Raw genomic sequence first — 21,239 nt, 5'->3', positions numbered from 1 at the left:
AGAGGACCCTGCAGAGGGGGATAACCTAAAGGCAAGCGACCTTCACATGTGAACGCATTTTAACCTCAACCCTCTTGTTTGGTTCTTCCAAATACTGCACGCAGTCATTGGAATTTTCCTTCACAGCAACCTTACAGGTGACCTTTTTATCACCTCAGGCAAACTTACCATTTCTGACGTCTCTGCCCCCGTGGCTTCCCGTGTTGCTGATTTCAGAGTTGCACACATCAAAGTGATGAAGACACACCTCACTCTGGGCACAGAACAGCATTATGGCTCCCCAAAAAATCATGTGCAAACTGCCCGGTTCAGTCACTGCCCTTGAGAAATTACTTACTCCTCAATCTGACAGACTGAAGATGCTTTTCCTGTTATTTCATCTAATGTTTTTCCTTTGTTTAATTGAAACTGATGTGGTTTAATTCTGTTTTCTTGTATCGTATGAAAGCAATATATCGTCTTCTTCAGTTTTATCCATGAAGGAATGGATGAGGTCATTCTGTATTATTCTTCATACTGTTGTTTTGAAAGATGAACGCAAGTGTTTGTGGACCTACATTTTACATATGCAGAAAATAGGGGGAGGAGGGACAAATAAACAAATACAAGAAACTGAAAGGAAAAGTAGTGGAAAGGGCAAAAGAGAAAACCAAACTGAAAATAGACAAAGAATGTGTACACACGTGTGCAAGTTTGTGTACGCCGGCATACTCAGGCAAGCTCTCACCTTCACCCCAGAAGCCTGGTATTAAGGCAGTTTTCAGCTCTTTCTAATACATAGCATAAAAAAACTCTAGTTGGAGAAATATATTTATTTTTTAACAGTGAGTCATCCATGAGAAAAATGTGGGTGTTCCCCTTTCAGGGAAGGGGCTGGGGGAGGTTTTATGAACTCTAATTTTGCAAACCCCCATATAGGAAGATGCATGAAGTTGATCAAGACACAAGGCGTCTCCATCCCTCCCTCCCAGACATGACGGAGGGTAATCAGCTCCCATTGAGAGCTTGATTGCACCACTTGCCCTTTGCCAGATCTGTCCCACCCTCCAAGGACCCCTGAAGAGGGGCATTGGGAAGCTTTGGATTAGCCACCCCAGGGTAGCCCAGGGCTGGCGCTGGCCTTGGGCAATGCCTAATGCAAGGGACCAACCGGTACCTGGCCTCACCTGGGATGTCACTTATCACCTGTGATGTTTTCCAACACTTCCCTGACCAAGCTTTTACACAGATCTGACACATCAGTGCTTACGCTCGTGTTTTACCTAAGCATCCACTGGTCTTGAGGGCCAGGCTTCTGCTGTTGGATAAATGATTTCAAATCTGGAGTAATTCAGATTTATTTTGGTGTCAATGAGGCCAATCCCCCAGGCCTGAGGGTTTCCTTCCAGACCCTTCATCAGCACGAGTATCAAACACACATACCAGGAGCCATTATCCCAGCACATCTGTAGGCAGAGGCTGGGAACCGTAAACACCTTGTCAGGTTGTGAAATGCCCACTGATTCTCCCAGAGCGTAAACACCAGGGGAAGAAAGGTGGCTATGGCTTGGGAGTGACAGCCTGCAAGATCAGCTTGCTCCCTTGGCTGTCCTGTAGCCTTTCTACAGGACTTTACATTCAGATGTCCCCGTTTTCTCACCTTACACAGAGCAGTCTTCCTGGGAAGAGCTGAACACTGTTCATGGGTGCTGCACAGATGGTTAACATTTTTCTAGGGGGCAAACCCGCTGAGACCCAGCCTTACCGCATCGCTAATTATTCCTTGGTGTGATTCAAGGGAGCACATCCAAGAAGGGCAGCAAAGTGAGCAGCAGACCACTTACCAGAACACAAAGTATAATGGTAAAATCTATGAGAGTGTCAAATTGCCTCCTGGGGAAAAGGTAAGGGCTCTGCTCCTTCGGCTAATTAAGAAAGGGCTGACTGACAGGCACCACCAACAATATTTTGTAGGCAACCATGCTTTTTGGCTTGTTTAGGATGGACCATCTGGCTTAACGAAGGGGAGGCTGGATCCTGTAAGTCTGTTATACCCGTGTGACGGTAGAGAAATTCTTTTTACTCTAATTACATTATTCCTTATATACTCCAGGGTTAGTGAGAGAGAATTTGTCTCTGGGTCTTTTCTGTCTGTTAAGTTCCATGGTTTGTGATTCACTTTAGAAAAACAAGGGTGGTTGAAAAAAAAAGTTGTTTTCAGCTGTGTGGTGATGAAATACAGTAACTGAAAATGCTGTGGGTTTTGAGGTTGGATTTTGTGATTAAAATATTGTTAGGTTCAGGATAGGATTGGTTGGTAAAATGAGTTACAGTAAGACATTGTGCTTTCACCTCTAGAAAGCTGAGTTCAAGCCCTGTTTAAGATCACAAAACCAGTAAGTAGTTCAGGATGATTAACAGTTTCTGAATGGGCGTGAGGCAGGACAGGAACACCCGGGGGCCGGGAAGGTCAGGTTTGATTCCCACCACCAGCGCTGCTGCTTCGGGGTCCTGGCCTCAGGCAGAGGAGGGCACTGCCAGCGGTGGAGACCTCTCCCGCTGTGGAGATGAGGTGGGCAAAGACCAGCCTTACTGGTGATGCTGTGGGTCGGGATGACCCACATGGTGCCACACGAAGCCCATGCCACCCGCGACAACGGGCAGAGGCGTGATCCTGTTTTGTCTCAGCCACCTCGGTCAGGCTATGGCAAGCAGGCATGGCCCTGCTACTTCTGGAAAATGGTGCCACGTGGGAGGCTCCTGGGCATTTCTTCCGACCTGCAGCATCCAGTTCAGTCCTTAAAGCAATGATGTTTCTCAAGACCATTTTTGCAATTTGTTTACCTTTAGCATCACAAGCTGCTGATTCAACCAGCCAAGTTGCAGCAGAAACACTGCCAGGAACCCTCTTGTATTCATTTTACCCACATGTTTTCAGTTTTAGCTTATCTTAACGAGTCGTGTACTCATCAAATACGCAGCTTACACACATGCAGACCCTGCAGCTGCAATCGGCTTCAGTGCCTTCCAAACTGCTACACGCAAAGCAGCGCAGCAAGCAGATTTGCACCTCTGCTGTCGAGCTGCCAAGGCCAACCCACCAGCCAAGTACCACTTGCACTTGAAATAAAGCGTAGACAGGGTGTAGGTGGTGCATCACCTCTGGCCTGATGCTCTGCAGTTACTCTAAGCGCAGTTGATGCGGTTACTGGTAGCAGGGGGTTACAGATCTACCCACGAGTTAACAGCTGTGTTCAGATCTTCTTATCTAGTTATCTGGAAATAAAACTGAGCTTTTTTCATAACATATTATTGAGTATTTTCTGTAACTTCTGGGCTTTTGTAAAGTACTGTTGCAGGTTTTGTTTTTTTTTTTAAATTTGTTGGGTTTTTTTTTCTTCCGTAATTCCAGTGATTAGTACAACGAAACAAGAGTTTGATCCAATTTGAACCTGAGTACCCATTTGTACTAAAATGACTTCTTTTAGCACTCAAAGATATTCCCTCAGTTTCTAAGGTTCCTCTGCAAGCTTGGCTTACACAGGGAGTTACAAACCCCTTCAAAATCATAACAATGTTTCCCAAATGCTTTAGAGCGTGCCTGACTCTAGCCCCACCACCCTTACGGTAACCACCAGCCCACAGCACCAGCCAGAGGAACTTCTCTCAGCTCGGCTTAGCTAGTCAGTGGTGCAGAGGAGCTGTATCTATGTACTTTTTCTTGAGTAAAGAAAAATCCCTCCAAGGCTCTGGATAACCCAAAATGCAATTAGCAAATCCACTCCATTCCTGCAACAAGAAAGTATTGGTTTCAATAGGACACCAGTCAGGTGGCACTGCCAGAAATCCATTCCAGTGCTTTCCTAGTCCTGGGGAGCAGACTCATTTTCCCACAACTCAGCCTCTCCAAAATTTGGCTTTAGGACTAGCCTGGAAAACCAGTAAATTCAGACCAATCCTGGCATCAGCAAGGGTTTCCAGCTTCCCAGCTTGTCCGGGTGCCCCTACAGAGACCTTCTCTTTTCTAGCAAGGAGAGTCCAGCGCAGAAATCCCTGCTGTGAGCTGCTGTGTCAGTATAGAGAGGGAGAGTCAGAGACTCATTAAATCCAATCGTGGGCCATCCAGGATTTTTTTTATAGGAAACAACCAACACCCAAAACTGCACCCAGGAACCTGTTGAGCCATCAGAATACATCCTGGAGGGACATGGACATCGTGTGGTCCCAAAGAGATGATCCCTTGGAGAAATGCACCGCTGTGCTTCTGCAGTAGCTGCCCTCTCTGAGAGGGTTTAAGATGTGATCACAGAAAGAAGCATTGCAGCAGCCTAAATCTGCCGTCTCGGGAAAGGTGGGTAACACCCTGTCCAAGGGCAGCATTGCAATCACTGTAGCATCGCACGGCCCTTTCCACCTGAAAGGTTCCCGGGGTGTCATTTACTAGACTTTTGCACCACCTGTCCTTGTACCCTCCCGGGTTAAGTCACTGTTTTCCCATCACTCTCCAAGGGATGACATTGCACAATGCCAGGGAGGCTTAAAGCGTCCTTTGGAAGGACCCAGGCTCAGTCACTGGAGGATGAGCATTCCCAGATTAGAGGGCCCGTTGGTCTAACCCCGTACATCCTTGGCTCCATCCAGGGCAAAAGCCTCTCTTTCCTCCCAGACAACAGTGTCTTGAAATGGAAAAGAAAGGCGGAGCATGCATGTCTGCTCACCCTGACAACAGATACGGAGTCCCCGCAGTGTGGGGACGCGTCCCCGCCCCGGCAGCCGAAGGCTCTGCTGTGGCAGAGACAAAACAAGCGGTGAGAGGAAGCGTGGTTGTGAACACCCAGGACACCCTGTTCCCAGCAGCCCCGCTGGCGCTGGGGGCAGGGTGGCAAGAGCAGCCGGTGGGAGGGAATATGCTGCGGCAGGCTGGCATCCTGGTCCCCAAGCCAGGCCCCACCTGGCCCTGGCGTGAGGGGCAGCATCCCTGACAGACAGCCAGCTCCCTCGGCTGATGGGGGACCATGGACAGGTCCCCCAGGCCACCCTTCTCCCTTCCCGCCTCTGCTCAGGGTGTCCCCAGGGCTGCCACCGCCCAGGGTGGCCTCCAGTCACCCGTGACACCTCTGCCAGGCCAGCTGGGCCTGCAGGGGCACTTCATGCCCCAGGGCACGGGGCGGCACAGCTCCCTACACCCCACGCAGTCCGTCCCATTCCAGACAGGCGTAGGCATGGCACCACTGTGGTGACACTTCTCCCATAGCCTGCAGCGAAAATGACCTCCAGCGTGCCGCTCAGCGATGCGTTTCCCACAAGGGAAAACTGTCAGGGGCGATGACATTTCTCCCCCATTTTAAAAGCAGGAGTGGGGACGAGGTGGAGGTATCTGCGCTGGAGGCTCCCAGTAATCTCCATTTATGGCTTTGCTGCCAGGCACAAGGTACAATTCCTATTACAGCTCTCATTTCTGTGCCCTTTTGTTTAATTTAAGTGCATCAACGCAACCTCGCATCACAGGCGCGTGAGCCAAAACCCACTAATGGGTGCTGAGCTCCGGACAGCAGCGCAGCAGTAACTCAGCACGTCGGATCCTGGCACCACTGGATCCAGGCACAGCACAGAAACCAGGACAAACCCCAGCGCTGAAGCTTTACAAACGTCCACCCGTTGCACCGCGACTCCGAGTGACATGGAAATTTTGAGGGAAATGTCCTGGCGAGCACCTCAGAGGAGAGGATGATTCCTGGTGCATGTGGATGGTGTGGACAGGACACAGAGGGGTAGAGGGAAGGAGGCAGGTGCTGTGGGCGGCCGTGACTCACCTGTGTGGATCCCACACGGCTACCGACCCAGCCGCCCGCCTCAGACGGCTACCGACCCAGCCGCCTGCATCAGGGGCTGCGCTGTGGCCGCGTGTACTGTGTGCAGGTCTGTCAAAAGGAGAAAAGCTCCTTCGAAGGGAAAGGGCCAGCATTCCAGCAGGGCTCACACTCCTTTCTCCCAACATGCAACTGGTGTTGAGAAAAAATTCCTTTAAACTTTTTAAACTCACACTTTTTAATTTTTTTTTTTCACTTGAGAGTACCTCAAGGGGAATTCTGAATGCCTCCCTGTTTGGGTCGTTGGTATTTATATCTGAGCTGCAGTAGCTGAGCTGTGTGAATAATTGATTAATATTCCAGGCAGATCTCAGATAAAAAGAATTGAGTTGCTTCATCAAATGGAACCTGCTTTTTTTCCCCTTAAATAGTAATTCTCTATTCAGGAAAGCACCTAGTGTTCATTTATTTCTCCCTTATTTTCATCCCCTCCTCTAGGAGGGTTGTTTCATTTAGAAATGCTTAAAATGTAACCAAACTCTATTTCAAAAAATCATTCCAAAATGAAATGCAGCATTTAGATACTGCTGCACCTAAGCACGGCCATGCCTTCAAGCATTTTCTGCTAAAGCTACTAGCAAATACGATACATGTTTCCTGGCCTTGAAGTAATCCAGAATCAATTATCTACACAAAATAATGTGCCCCGTGCTACTTGAGATTGTTCTCTTTGTACCACATTATTCAGGTAGCACTCATGAAAAGCGCTGCCTTGACGTCCGTGGAAGCAGAAGAGCTTTGTTTGATCAATGCTTCACAGGCCTCCTCGGTTGTCCTGGCGAGGCAGCCCGGGTGAAGGGGAATTCGGTTTCCATGACTCATCCCTTCCTGGGCTGCTGGGGAGACGGCCAGCAAATGGTCAATCAAGTGGTCAATCGGTCGCGATTGTCCTGGGGAGCTTGTGATGGGATGCTCAGACCATCAGCATATTTCACAAGAGCCATTGAAAGGCCCTTCCTCTTCAGGAAAGCACAACCAGAAACTGTCTCTGAACCTGAAAAAAATCCACCTGTGTTTCTTACCAAACCCCTGCCTCAACCACCTTCCACTGTGTCATTTATTTAAATTGGTTTGGGTTTGGTTTTTTTTAATAATATTTTTAACGATAATGAGAGTCAATCAACCAAACCACAAACTGAATAATATGGCAGGGCCAGGTAAATGTCAGGGACATATACATCAAGCAGAGAAAAACCAAGTGAGCTCAGAGGAGGGACATGTTAGAGAGTATTGTAGGAGAAGACATTTTAAAATTATTCCATCTGCTCATCAGGTCTTTCTGTAAGGCTTCCCCCTACGGCACATTATGTCCTCAGTGCTCCTTAAAGTTCATAAAGAACAAGCAATGCGTTAAACAACATAGAGAATAACAGTATGCCTCAAAAACCACTTTAAGCTCCCCACACCACTTCTGGGAGGCTTCCCATAGTCCCACCACACAGCTGGACTTACCGAATGCTCTGTCTGAAGGGGCAAGTCTTATTTCCACCGGTCCTCTTTTCCAGCCTTTCCCTTGAGCCAGGCCTTCACTGAGTCAGTAAACAAAATTCTCTTTCTTTATTTTTTTTTCTTTTGTTGGGTAGTTTTCAATCCTTTGATTTACAGCAGTTTAACGGGCCAAAATACCCAGAGCATCTCTTCCTTGAAGTTCCAGCTTTGCTTGGGGGGGGGTGGGGTGGGGAGGGGGTTAGGAGATGTCTTTGATAAGCTTCAGCTAACAACTTATGTGTTATGTTTGCATTCAGGAGCACAACAAAGCAGAGGTAGGCCAGGAGATTCCCATGCACGTATCCTCAGCTGGCTGCACAGTGTGACAACAACGGAACCTTCACCCACTGCTGCAGGAGCTGGTGCTCGTTGTCTGGCTGGTTAGCCATACCCATCGTCCCCACCGCTGCTGGAGATGGGCAGGGTGAGGGGATAGCGAAGGGGCATCCACCAGACACATCAGCTTCAACCAGCCTGTTCAGCTCTTCTCTCAGACCATTTCTTGTTCTGGCACATACGCAGAGTGGGGGTACAGCACATGTCCCGGGGCCGAAGCCACTGTGCCACCTTGCTTCCCCATGCAGGGAGAGGGGATGTGGCACCAGCAGAGAGCTTGGCCTTGGTGGTAGCTCCCTCGCACCACTCCTCCACAGCCCACCCTCCCCAGTTCCCCAGATCCATGCAGCAGATGCGGACATCTCTAAATACTCTAGAGTGGGGAGTATTTAGAGATGGGGGGAGCTGTGGCGGCATGTTCCCACCCCCCCTTCTCCCGGGGTCACAGCGAGGCTCACCATGCATCGCCCCGGGGAGGTGGGTGCTGGGTCTGAATGGGAGCTGTAAAATGACACTTAGCATCCATGTGCTGGATGGCCCTCCTCTTGTTGCTATGCATGCATTCAGCATTTGAATCCAGCTTCATTTCCCTCTGAAAGCTTGCATTGCAATTAAAAAACCCCCAACCAAACACTAAAAGCAGGGATTTTTTAACAATTTTGTAGTACAGCAAACATCGAGCAGGAGTAGGCTCACTTGTGCTAGGTGCTGTACTAATGCAAAGGCAGTTCCTGAAGGAATATGGTCCTACATGATCACCCTCTGTCCAAGACATAAAGCGGCAGCTGGGAAAGACGGGTGATCTTTTTCCATGGTGCTATCCAGGTCTGAAATAAGGGGGGTGTGTGGTAAATCTAGGCTGACCTAAATGAGGGAAGGTGTTTTGAAGAACCCAGGGCAAGAAGAGCAAATTCAAACCAGAGCGGTCTGGTGAATATTACACAAGAAAAGCCTACCCTATTTTCTGTTTCTTATTTTAGTGACTGCAGAAATTCCCCTCATCTTAAACGAAGGAAGGCCAGGAGACCAGAGCCAGCACGCTTTGCCACTGTGAACCAAACAAGGAGACTGGCCACTGTGAACCAGCCATCCCGAAGCTTAGGAACCGGAGGTTCAGAGCTCCAGCTGGATCAACAGCTGGCCCCTGTCCCTGATACGAGATGTACCCACTCCTCACCGCCACCTACAACTGTACCTAGGTCAGCTGGGAACGGGACTCCGTACCACATCACCAGTGACACCGTTTCCCTCCTCCAGGCAGTGACAGTGTTTTGGTTTGGGCTTTTGTTTTCCCCATCTCAAAGCTGCAGAAAGCAGTGGAGCAGACATTTTCCACTCGCGGAGGACAAAAACCTCCTCCGCTTGCTAAGCGGCACGGTAGCCTGTGAGAAACATTCTGAAAAAGTGGTTTGGGCTTGATTTTTATATCCCTCTTCCTCTAGCCAAGTGCCTGCAAGTTCAGAACAAACAGATCAAGAGAGTCAAGCACAGCCTGTAGCCTAGCGACACACTGCAGCCTTTGCTCTCATCTACTGAGGTTTTGCATGATGTCAGTCCGGTCTCCCGAGGGCTGCTGTTGTCATCAGATAGCAAGGTTGATAAGGCACGTGTTATGATGAGGCACGCTGTTGGGTTTAGCCATAGTAACGTGCATGAGGTAGCCCAGAAAGCGCTGCGTTTCCTGGTACCGTGCCTCGATAAGGCTCTCGCTGCTTCATAGGTATTTCCACCACACTGTCCCCTCTGTGCAGCTGCTGACAACCTGACGGGCCAAACAGCGCCAGGGTTCAAAATTCCAGTTCCTCTACCAAAAACATGTTTGTTTGGGACTTTCTGTTTCTTTTCCTGATCTCAACTTCACTGGTTTTTTTTTTTCTTTCTTTTTTTTTTTTTTTTAATTTATTTTATTTAACCTTCTACAAAGTCAGGTAAAAGCAGGACCCAAAACTGCTGCTCAGAGGTGGGCAAAGTACAGTCAGTTTTGGAGCAGGATTTTTCCTGGTCCCTCATCTACTACTCCTTCAGGTACTTTGGGGAGCACCTGAAATCTAGCACAGTCTGCAAGCTGGGGACCTTTGGCTGGATCTGAAGGCTCCAGCCCCCACCAGCACTTGCTTCCATGCTGCTCAGATGCTCAGTCCTGAATTGCAGTTTCTTCCTCTCTTCCTGGTTTACTTCTATCAAATATTTTGATTTGTTTTACTAGCAAACCAAATGATAAGAGTTCAGGGCCAGCGCTGTGTGTTTGAGAGCACTGAAAAGGGGTCTGTACATTGCCTTTATCTGAGGCTGGACTGGATTTTACGTTCAGCATTCATGTTTCTCGTTTACTTTTTGTATTTCATTTAGATGGACCAGGGGAACAGGTCCAGTCACCTCCCATTGCCAGCTGTAGGAAAGAGTCACGGCAGTCCTAATCCTACCAGTGGTACCACACAGAAGTAACCTACCCTTCTGCCAGCTCTGGCCTTTTCATAGTTAATCTCTGTGTAACAGAAAAAGAGGAATAATGTTCTTTTTCAGAATCCTAATTACATTAATTACCATCTTGAACCCCACTGTCTACCAATTTTTAATGAAGAAAGGGCCTTTTTCACTAACTAAATAAATCCCCTAGGACCCAGGGGGGGGATGTCCAGTGCCTGCGTGTTAAAGCAGCAGCAAAATCCTGACCTGGCTGGCTGTGAGAGCCGCGCGAGCCCGTGGCTGGAGCAGTGAGGAGAGGTCGGGTAGGGCGGTACTCAGAGCAGTGCAAGGGCGTTGGTTTTTTTTCCATCCCCCAAAGGAGATGAACTCAGCATACCCTTTGAACTTCTTCGTGCCTTTTAGAAAGTAACTGACTAGGAGCTTTTCGGGGTATGAAGGACGTGAGGCCCTAGCCCTGCAAAGGACAGGGAAGGCAAAGACAGAGGAGGGCATGTTGCAGGAGCAGAGCCCCTCATTTCAGCAGGCTGGAGGAGCTTGGTGAGCTTTCAGCTTGTCTCCTGACATGGTCCCACCACTCTCAGGCTCTCAGTAGAGCTGACAGCCTTACAGGGTCAGGAGACAAAGGGCTTGTCTACACACTGAGGGCAAGAAGCCCACCTCGTGTTCCCTGTTGCCCACAGTGCTATGGAGAAAGCATTGAGTGCACTTTGTTCTGAACCGAACCGAAACCCGTCTCATGCCCCCACCTGCACCTCACACCCTCCTCCGCTCACTTCCCTAGGGTGCTCAGGGCTTAATTGCTTGTGGGACACAGGGTTATGGTCTTAATCAGCCCAAGTGGTTTTGATTGCTAATCGTGTTGCTTGTGGTGACATAGCCATACACTGAATAAGAAAAAAATAGTGGAAGAGCAGATAAAGGTGACTTAACAAGCATGCTGTGGGTCAACCATCTTTTTACACCAATTTTGATAAGGCCCCTTATAAAGATTGTCAGAGGAAATAAATAGCACGACCCAGAGGGCGAAGTTTTTTTACGGACAATAAACCAGTGACATGATAGGAAACAGCACTACAGCTTACCCCTCCCTCTTGGAGTCAGGAGTAAGAAGGACCCAAGAATCTCTACCATCCTGTCCAACTTGCTGACAGAAATAGAGTGCAGGTACCATTGCTGGAAGAGGGTCTAGCTGACCTTGTTGGTTGTCCAGCTCATCTACACTCTATAGGTACTTAGATTCATAGTTACAGTTTTTAGCAACTAAAATAAATACGATTTTATTGTTGTGGGTTTTTTTTTTCTTTGGATACATCAGGCATCTAACCTGTCGTCTTTCTTTACCGCAACTGGAAAACAGATTCACATTGCTGAAATCCCAACACAGGTCAAGTGCGATTCATAAAACCAGCCAGCCTGCCTTTCGGTTTCCAGATGAGACTTGCAGTACACCCATGGGTGATCCAACATCCCCGCAAGAGGATCATCCCTGCTTTGAACTCGACTCTAAAATATCAGTGACGTGATGACCGCCGGTGAGGGACGCTGGATGACTTAAGCAACTCGGCAGAGTTATTCCGAGCGGTGAAGCAGCACACACTGAAAGGCTTGCTGTGTTTTTCTACGCTGGCCAACACTAGGAAACCAGGCAAGCAGGCTGCTGGTACAACAGGGAGATGAACGTTTGTGATGAACAAGAAGGGACTGTTTCTTTTCCCACTGCGTGTTTGCCCATTGGAAATGAACTGATCATGGAGGTCACAGGGCCAAACTCTACAGCTGAATTTTTTTAAAGTCGGATAATTTTATGACCACTGTTAAGTGCTGTGATTTATGTAAACCAAGATAATGATAAGTGGAAACAACTCAACTCGTATTTCAAAGCTTATGCTCCCCAGGGATAAGGATGAGCGTCTTTCCTTCAGGAAGGAAAACCGAAGGGCAGGAGCATGGCTTCCCCTGAGCATGCAGGCAGGGCCCCAAGCTGCCGCAGCCTAATGGTGGGGCAACCGCCCAGGTATCCTGGGTCCCGTGGAGCACAGTGCTAGTAGCAGAGCTGGGTATTATGCATGTATACACCTTCAGACGGCCAACCCAGTGGGGATAAAGTCCCAAGAACCAGGTATCCACCAGTGTCAGGCTGTGTGGGGGGAGCGAGGCCGCCCCACAGCAAGAGGGCAGGGCCCTGGTTGGCAGCGCAATGCTGTGACAAGAGGCCAAACTCTCTATCTCACTGTATTCCTAACAAAACTATAATTGGATATAGTGCTTTCCTTTTGTCCTTGTCACAGATTTGGACAGAAAGGTTGACTTTTTGCTTCCAAAAGCACCAGAGGCAGAACAGCATCAGTGAGCGCAGAACCAGGCTGAAAATGATGGTTTAAGGTGGGTTTAGGACATCCAGTTTTTGAGCAGGCATGGGAAGAGAGCAGTGGAATGACTTGAAAAAACAGATCCCTTGGGAACAGGCTGGGGAAGAGCACAGCTGGCAGGAAAGCTGGCAGGTAAAACCACACATGCTCTTCTGCAGGGGCTTCACCTGGAATTTGGGCTCCAGTCTCGTTCAATGAAGGGGCTGGGACATGAAGTTAATGGCCACAAACCCCTGCAGGAGACATTCAGGTTAAATATTAGGCTACATATAGAGAGGTTAGAACAGCCTGAGCATTGAGACTCGTGGACAAGGGAACGCCGTAGACACGCCGGTGCTGGAGACGTTCAAGGCTATCGCTAGACAACTCTCTGTGCCTGAGAGGTGGTTTGGGGAAAATGAGATCAGTCCAGTCACAGTTAAGAGTGAAGGTCTGGATGACTCACTAGAAGTCCCTGCCAACCTGGATGATAGAGCGATAACCCCACGGGCCGCCGACGGGTGGCCTCCATCACGAGACCGCTGGCCTCCCCCAGCTGCCTGCCCTGAAGTTCTTACAAACTGCTGGCTTGTGCAATGAACTTTCAGAAGTTTCAAAAACATCTCCAGTTCTGTTTTCATCCACACTGGAAGTGTTTTTCTGGTCAGAAAAGTGCTGGAAGAAGGAAAATATCTCGGTCAGCAGATTCAGTCTATGAATCCAAAGCCACATTACCTAAACTTAGAGGAAAATTATTTTCTGCAGCTCCCCTAGCTCTTTTGGCTCTTGGGGTGCCCTCAAGACGAGGTGAATTGGGTTTGTCCTCAGCTTTTCAATCCTGTGATAAATTTGTAGGTCGAATCATGGGGGGAGTGGGGTTATTTGCAAATACAGCATAGAAGATCTGAGGCCAAGAGAAAATAAACGGGGAGCTTCCGTGCATTTTCAGCACCATCCCTTTTCCAAGCAAAAGTGCACCTTTTACCCTCTGATGTTGGCCATCAACAAAACTTTTCCTTATTTCTTGTAACTTCTTCGCAACCCAGGGCTTTGCTAGTGCCCAAAAGCCCTTCCAGCATCTCCAGAGCTGAGAAACACAGTATACTCTCTCCATGTAGCTGCAATCAAGGTAAATCACAATGGCTCCCACATTAGACATCTCAAGAAATCTCTTTATAGCAAACACATCACGAGCGTCAAGAAATAACTTTGTTGGCGTGCGTTCCATATTGCTTAATGTCTCCTTAGGGGCCGTGGCTACCATCCCAAACAAAATTTCTATGGCTTGCGTGGCTACATCCTTTTCCTGTGAATCAACGTTGGCATCTGCTCATCCAGAGTATTCAGGAGAAATATTTGCTGTTGCCTGGAGACTAAGACAGGAGAGAAAGTATCAGGAGTCCTAAATTATTTTTGCAGCTCTTTCTCTGATACTGTGCCACTGACGGACAATCCCCTTCACTTAGCAGTTACATAGCTAACAGGGGTTTAAAACCTGTGGAATAGGTTCAGTTGTATTTGCCAAGTGCCTGAAACACCTGTGAAGTCCTCCCAGGGCCATCCTGGAAAGGCATCATGTAGAAGTACAAAGTGCATCTACTGAAGGGCCAAGCAGACTGTCCATCTTTGTCAGCACCATCACTGCTTGTGCTTTCTGTGCCCTGGGAGGGAGATCTCTCACCCCGCAGGGACAGAACGATGGCACTGGAAAATATCCAACCAGCCCCTTTGCCGACCAGTGGTGTGGTAGCACTGGAGGTACTGCAAACACGCCATACCTATGGCTTTGCCTCCGCCCAGTCGGTGCGGTAGGACTTTAAATACACTGAGAAATGCTGAACCCTGAAAAGTTTCCACTGATTCCAGTTGTTAAAACTTTTCACAGCGCACCGACAACCGCTCACATATGTGGGGGATGAGGAAACCGCCTTCCACCCAGAGGTGCAAAGAAAACCCTGGAGCTGGCAGTCACGTGCTCCACACAGCCTTACAACCCGCAGGATCCTGCATGGAAAAATTTCACTTCCATGTGTTGACTAAGGTAATGTGGTGGGGATGGTGGGTGGACATAAAACGAAACTATGAAAAGAGATTAATTTGCAGCTGGAGCCCAGGCAGGGAGAACTCCAGGCTTCTGTTTGCTCAGAAAACGGCAGCTTTGACCAAAGCCCGGTCAAAAAGAAGAGGTTAAGGCAGTGCTAATAAAAAAAAAAATCAAAACTGGGGGAAAAAAAGCAGCAAAAGTCAAGCAAATTCCAAACATTCGCCGTTTAATAAACCCAAGCGAGCCCATAAAGCGGCACCAGCCAAAAGAGGCTCTGTTCGGCCCGCGAGGAAACCCGAACCGGCGTCACGGCTGGCAGCAGCCTCCCCGCATCCTCCCTGCCTCGCTGCAGACCTCTCGCTCGCTGCCCTCGGCTATGTTTAACGCGGCGTCTGGTTCCACTCTAACCCCTTCTCCAGTTTGGAGGGGGAGGATATAAATCAGCTGCGGAGCTGCCCACAGGGCTTAGTCACAGCAGGTATTGGTTTAGGGCGTCTTAGAGGAACTATTTCTTCTTCTTTTTTTTTTTTTTTCTTCTTGCTGGAAGCATTCTAGGGAATAAGCGTCGGCTTTGTGAGAAACAGGCGTTGCCAGAGAGTCTCCAAACAAAGGACATTTTACATCACCAGGCAGGATCGTCTTCTAACGTTTTGGGCTGAACTCGGCCTCTGGCGCGAGGGCTGTTCCACGAGTTCCCGGCAGACACTTGCAGAGTCCCCACAGAGTCAGACTCGCCGTCCCTCCAGCCTTCCCAGACCCAGAGAATGGCTGGAATGGCGGCTGCTCCTTCTGCCACTCCAGGAGACCCTCTGCAATGGGTATCACCCCTTCCTCCTAGCTGAACTCCTTCCCAACACTGGTTTTGCCCTTTTCCTCCAGATTTTGGCTGGTTCATACCCCTCAAACTGCATTGGCCATGGGATCCTCCTGTCCCCTCTTCTGTGGGGCCCAGGTAAAGAAGGCACTGTTCTTCACCCAATCTATTTTGTTTGTTTTCACTCGCCACAGTTTTGCCTGTCGCCAGAGTTGCCTGGTAACTCATGACACTACCTCCCCATGGCGCTAACTGCCTCCCTGGCTCCACTGCGGGGTAGAAGACCCCACATCTTGATGTTTGCCTCCCCAGAGCTGCTGTTATGTAGGGCATGAGGAGCACAAGGCCCTCTCCCCCTCCCTGGGCTGTGCTTTTGTGCCAGTGGACATGCCCACAGCTTCCAACCCCCGCAACGTCTCCGGCACTGGAGCCAGGAGCCTCTTTGCTCCTGTGCTGACTGCTGCACCTTCTCCCAAAGCCTTTCCCCAGACTCAAGCACACGCTAGCTTTCCCCAGCCCATGCCACACAAATTGCAGCAATTAGCAAGTGTAAAGGGCATGCTGTGGTTTTTGCATGTATTACTGCATCTTACTACTCATTCGTACCCTTGGGCATAGTCATCAGATAGCATCCAGCAGGCTACTTTAGCCAGACCTTCCCCTCAGTGCTGCTGCTCCCCACCGGAGAGACTCAGTTCATTAGCCCTCCTGCATCCAAACACCATTAGTTAACAAGTCTTCGGGCTCAAGGCAACTTCTCTCTCACCCTCGCTATCTCCATGCTGTGTGGGCTTGAGCTCTAGGTCTTCTTCCGCTCCCCATCCCCAGCGTGGGTGACACCGCCATTTCCTGCCCCACCGCCACCTCCTCTCCGCGTGCAGGGCCTGGCGGAGCCTGGTCTTCCCTACGTGATGTGCAACAGCAGCTCCAAGTCCCAGTCGGAGACCGTTGCCCTCCCTGTGCAAGAGCTGTTCAGACAGTCCTCCAGGGGTATTTCTACTGCCCTCTGCTTCTCCAAGTTCTGTCCCTCTCTGCCTCCCAGTGTCATGACAATGCTGATGAGGCAAACTGTCAGGACCAGGAGCTTGGGGCATTTCAGGGTTCTTTTTAAATGGTATTTTTCGTTACTTGCCATCTGGCACACCGTGCCTATGAACAAGTGATGCTAAACAACAGTTGGCCAAAACTAGACAGTCAAGTTCCCAACTGCCTTTAAAAACAAGAACAAAGAAACCCGATTTGGGTTTGCAGCCCTCAGCTACAGAGAAGTTCGGGAAATGAGGCGACCTCTTTTTCTACAACCCCCGATGGCAGAACTTAAGATGTTTTGTTACAACAGCCAGATGTGGCCCATAGCGAGGGAGTAGCCAGTACAGTCACTGGGACACCTACAGCTGTTGCAGGAATTGGGAAGGAGGGAGGCAGCTACCCGAGCGGGATCTGAGCCACCTGGAGCTCTGCAGATCAAAGTCGTCACATTAGTCCTTATCGGGAGGCAACTGGCACAGCCAGCCACGCACACCGGCTGCAGTTTTCGAAGACAGCTAGGCAAGGTAAAGGTGGATAGCACTAGAGTCACCTGACATGGAAGCCGAAAGATAAGTGACAGCTAACGCCTGCAGCCTGAAGGCATGGGCCTGGTGTTCTTCCACGGAGCCCACAGCAAGCACCCATGGGCATAACAGAAAGTACGTGAGGAGCAGCAAGAGGCACCGTAGGTGTGCCCCTGCCCCACAGCAAGAGCTGCAAGCGCAACCTGTAACGTGCACCGAGGCACTCTGCCGTGCCACCCTACCTTGTCTTTGTGGGTGCCTCTCTCTCTGCCCTGGGACAGCAGGCACCTCAGCTTCCCGGCCACTCTCGGTGTCCCGTGCACTAAATCAACGAGCCAGAACGTGGAGGAGCCCTTAAGTCACAGGAACACGTGTCTCAAAACCATCACTGTGGAAAGGCTGTTTACTTTTTTGAGCCTTGGTTAAGCTATTACCAACCATGGCAAACTGCTAGGGGACACAGATGCTAACCCTATGAGAAACAGCACAGACAACTCCTCCATGGTAAATCTAAAGGACAAGTCCCTCCAGCCTAGCTGCTGCCATATACCCAAGCCGCAGTGAATGCTAACGGTATCAGATGAGGCAAATCCCTGCATTGATGGAGGGTCCCAAGAGTGCACCCTCTCTCACACCGTTACAGAAAGTAAACTTCTGACGCTGCTTGTTCTGCTCTTTTCTATCCCCTGTGTGACCTAGCTCAAGGTTAAGTTTCAAAAAGCAAAGCACTGAGTGACAGAGCATTTACCATTAATAAACTCACAGGAGAGAAATGGTGCTGGCTTCCCAGAACCAGTGCACCAGAAGGACAAGGGAAGTACACCAGTACTGTGAGCAAAGACCTACTTTTAGCCCAGCTTCCCAGTTGTTTGTCATACCAATAGCACCGTACAACTAACACAGCTATTTTCTTCATCAATTATTAACTGGGCAAAGACTAGCTGTTGGAGGAGCTGCACGGAAAGTCCAGAGAGGAAGCAAGCAGTTTCAAGCTCCATGTGCACACCCTGCGATAGGCTTGGGATCCTCTCCAGATCAGATATGCCTCGCTCTTTAGGGGCCGACAGCTCAGCTTCCAGCCGCGGGGAAGGAGGAAGGGCTGGGGGCTTGCTGCAGCCTGGCACGGGTCTTCCAGGCAGAAGCCCATCTCTTGCGCAGGTCCCCGCTGCCTTCACGCACCGGGGCAAGGCTGCGGTCAGCAGAAGGTATCTGGAGGCCTTTGGGCCGTACCGGGGCTGTGCCCAAGGTTCTGCTCTCAGGGATCAGCACACAGACCGTGCTGCGTGCTGGTTACGCCAGCATCTCCCAGGCAAACTCCCCGTGCAGCTTTTGCACTGTTCATGGGAACCAGCTCCTACCAGCCACGCTCCTCTTCCACCATCTCTCCTCCACCTTGCTCGCCTTCACGGCCAGACCACACAAGAAACGTGTTGCACAAAGCCAACAGCAAGGAAGGTACGTCGGTGAAAGCCTTGAGGTATCCTGCAGATTTTGTTTGGCAGGGAACTTTTCCAACATGAATTAGGAAATCTCTCTCCAGAACGTTGAGGCATGTCAAGACAGCTGAAGGATCAGTGGTTCGGCAGCAGTATTCCACTCCCAATTTGGAAGAGAGCTGGAACAGTTTCAGGTGGAAAAAAGCACCAAGCTTGCTCCAGAGGAGAGCTCAAAGGTGAAAACAGTCGGCCTATGCCGCGAGCAGCGCTGGCAAAGAAGGGTCCCTGAACAAACCACCGGCTTCAGAAGTTTGAGGTTACTTCAAGAGGCACGAGGGCCTGCATGCAGTAGCAGGATCACCTGTGTGTACACCAAGACCCTGCTAGGGGTGCCCATTCCTCTTCCATGCAACACACCGAACAGCTGCTCTGCCCAAGCAGATCGTTACCACTAACAAGCCAGGCCTGAGATTTGGGAGATCTGTACAGATTCAACATCCCACTTGAGCCTCACTCAAAACACACACAGGCTCCCCAGGGGCTGGAAAGGGGCAAAGCCTTGCCAGAGGAACAGAAGCCAACCCAAGGTTTAAGCTACACCAATCAGAAAGGTGCTTACAGGAAAAGACGAAGGGACTCAGGACAGGAGGAGGACTCCACAAGAGACAGAGTTAGAAGCCACCGCAGCGGGTCACATCAGGCGATGCCCAGCATCGGGCTGTCCACCCACGTGCCTGCCAGGCTGACCGGCTGCATCAGCGAGGGATGGAGGAGCAGTGCCCCAGCACAGGGCAGGCACCCCAAGGGTTGAGAGGAGGGAAGTAGCTGCATTTGAGCGGTTGTCTAAAACCAGGCCCTCGATTTCCGCAAGTAAAACCAGCTCCACTGTCAGTTTCTTGAAAAAACTTGGGGTTTATTGATTTAAACTGCAAACAGTCGTTACAAAAGAGATTTTCTTTTTAAATAAACTCACACAGAGAGGAAGAAAAAGCAATGTAGTGAACAGTAATGGGGGAAAAAAAAAATTACATTCATAATTCTCTTTGTGCCAGTCCCATTCACCTTGGCAAGGAAAACTCCAAACTCGGAATACAGAAACGCAAAGACAAACTGTATTTGGAATGTCTTCAGATAGGCACTTTGAGCCCAAGGCTTTTCTCCTTGAAGAATCTATATAAAAAGAGGAAGAAAAAGGTTTTCCTTCCACGCCATCTCGCAACAGAGCTCAGGTACGTACATTCTAAAGCCCAGGTAGGCAAGACCCAGGGGAGGGGAGGAAGAAGGGGAGAAGAAAGGCAAAGAACCACATTAACTCAATTTGCAGTCCAACACAAAAAAAAAAAAGGGGGAGAGGGATTCTAAAATAAATAATCCAAACACAGTTTTTGCATTTTTTAAATTAATTTTTCATTTTTTAAAATAAAATAACCAAAAAAGTGTAAAGTTACAAAAAATGTCATTGTAGTATAATATATTAAACTGTGGGGGGGGAAAAAGGAAAAAAAGACACTTCACAATCTTAAGATTAATATGGAAGATCATAATTTAAACATAAAAGAATATATTCTATGGATTCATCATCCCGATAAATATGAACAAAATTAACAAAAAAAAGCATAGGTTTCGGCAATAAATACGTTTTGATAAGTTAAATAAGCTTTTTTATATTGTTGTGCAGTGACAAGCAAAATTTGCTCTCCAATTTCTGAAAAGTTATACAAAATTAAAAACCCAGGAAAAAAAAAACAAAAAACCACAAAAAAATAATAAAAAGCTTGGCGTGAGTGCTCTAAGATAGGTCTAAAGTACTCTAGAGCAAAAACCATTAAAGCTATGTCTACTGGAACTTTGTTTACACGAACTTGTGTGTGTGGAATGACTTCCGTCAGCCCCACCCCTCTATTTCTTTATTTGTTTTCTTTTTTTTTTTTTTAAGATGTCACATGAATACACGGGGAACTTTTAGCACCAAAATCAAGTCTCTCATAGTCCGTCTGGGTTTTGTTTTCTTTTTGTTTGTTTTCTTCCTCCCAGTCGAAGTCCCACTCGTGTTACAATCTTTGTCCGTTCTCAGCTTTTCTTCCCACAGACCTGAGTGGATCCAGGCAAGATTAGTCTTTAAGGGGAGGGGAGAAAGAGGACTGGATGTTAACGCCTGCCCACATGCCTGCAGCCTAGCGGAAACTGGCCAGTCAGGAAGGGACTGGGAGAGGGCGATGCAGTACGTGGCCAGTGGAGGGAGCCAGATCCGGACATTTCCTGCACATCTGGCAGCGCACAGAGCTGCTGGCGCCCTCTGCAGCTGGAGAGGTAATACAGTCACAGTGACAAGTGTTAAAAGGCACTAATTTTGTAAACGTTATTGCTTTTCGTCGTAATTTGGCACTTAAGGTTTAAGCCAGCGGGTCTGCGGCAGGCAGGCGGCCACGTTAACATCCAGCTACCAGGGATGGGGTGGGGGAGTTCAGCTTAACATCATCATAGAGGTGGGGAGAGGGGAGCGAGAGGAAACCCCAGATTAGTCGTCAGAGATGGAGAGTCTGCTGAAGATGGGAAGACGTCTTGAGGTGTCCAGGATCGGGGAATCTGAGCCGCTGTGGCTGCTGCTGGAGCTGCTCAGATAGCCCTCCTGGTCAGAGAGGGAGTCCTGAGGACTGGGCGGCGAGTCAAACATGTTGGGGGACTCGGACATGGGCCTGAACAAGAAGGTGGTGGGGGAGCTCCCGCTGGGCACCTGCACCCCCATGCTGGGGGCGAAGAGACTGACCAGCTCCTGGCTGGAGAAGGTGAAGGGGTTGCTGGCGCAGTCAGGCAGGGTGGGGGAGCCCAGCAGGTCGTCGGCGCTCAGCATGGGCGGCGGGGTGATGGAGGTGGGGCTGTCCAGCAGCCCGCTGGCAGCAGCGCTGGGGAAGCCGGCGAAGCTGAAGCTGTGCTGCAGGCGGGG

At 49.4% G+C, this 21,239-nt stretch overlaps 1 protein-coding gene across 1 annotated transcript; it reads right to left on the bottom strand.

Moving 5' to 3' along the window:
• Positions 1-20,655: 20,655 nt before the first annotated feature.
• LOC104513289 (zinc finger protein 36, C3H1 type-like 1) lies at positions 20,656-21,233 on the bottom strand. The gene has a single exon (XM_010156598.1). It carries the CDS (start codon positions 21,144-21,146, stop codon positions 20,814-20,816), a length of 333 nt encoding a protein of 110 aa, XP_010154900.1. The 5' UTR covers positions 21,147-21,233; the 3' UTR covers positions 20,656-20,813.
• Between the last annotated feature and the right edge of the window lie 6 nt (positions 21,234-21,239).

This window comes from Eurypyga helias, unplaced genomic scaffold (assembly GCF_000690775.1).
Source record: "Eurypyga helias isolate BGI_N326 unplaced genomic scaffold, ASM69077v1 scaffold14598, whole genome shotgun sequence".
NCBI lineage: Eukaryota > Metazoa > Chordata > Aves > Eurypygiformes > Eurypygidae > Eurypyga > Eurypyga helias.
Note: the sequence above shows the minus strand (reverse complement) of the source record. Positions and strands in the feature narration are given on the sequence as shown.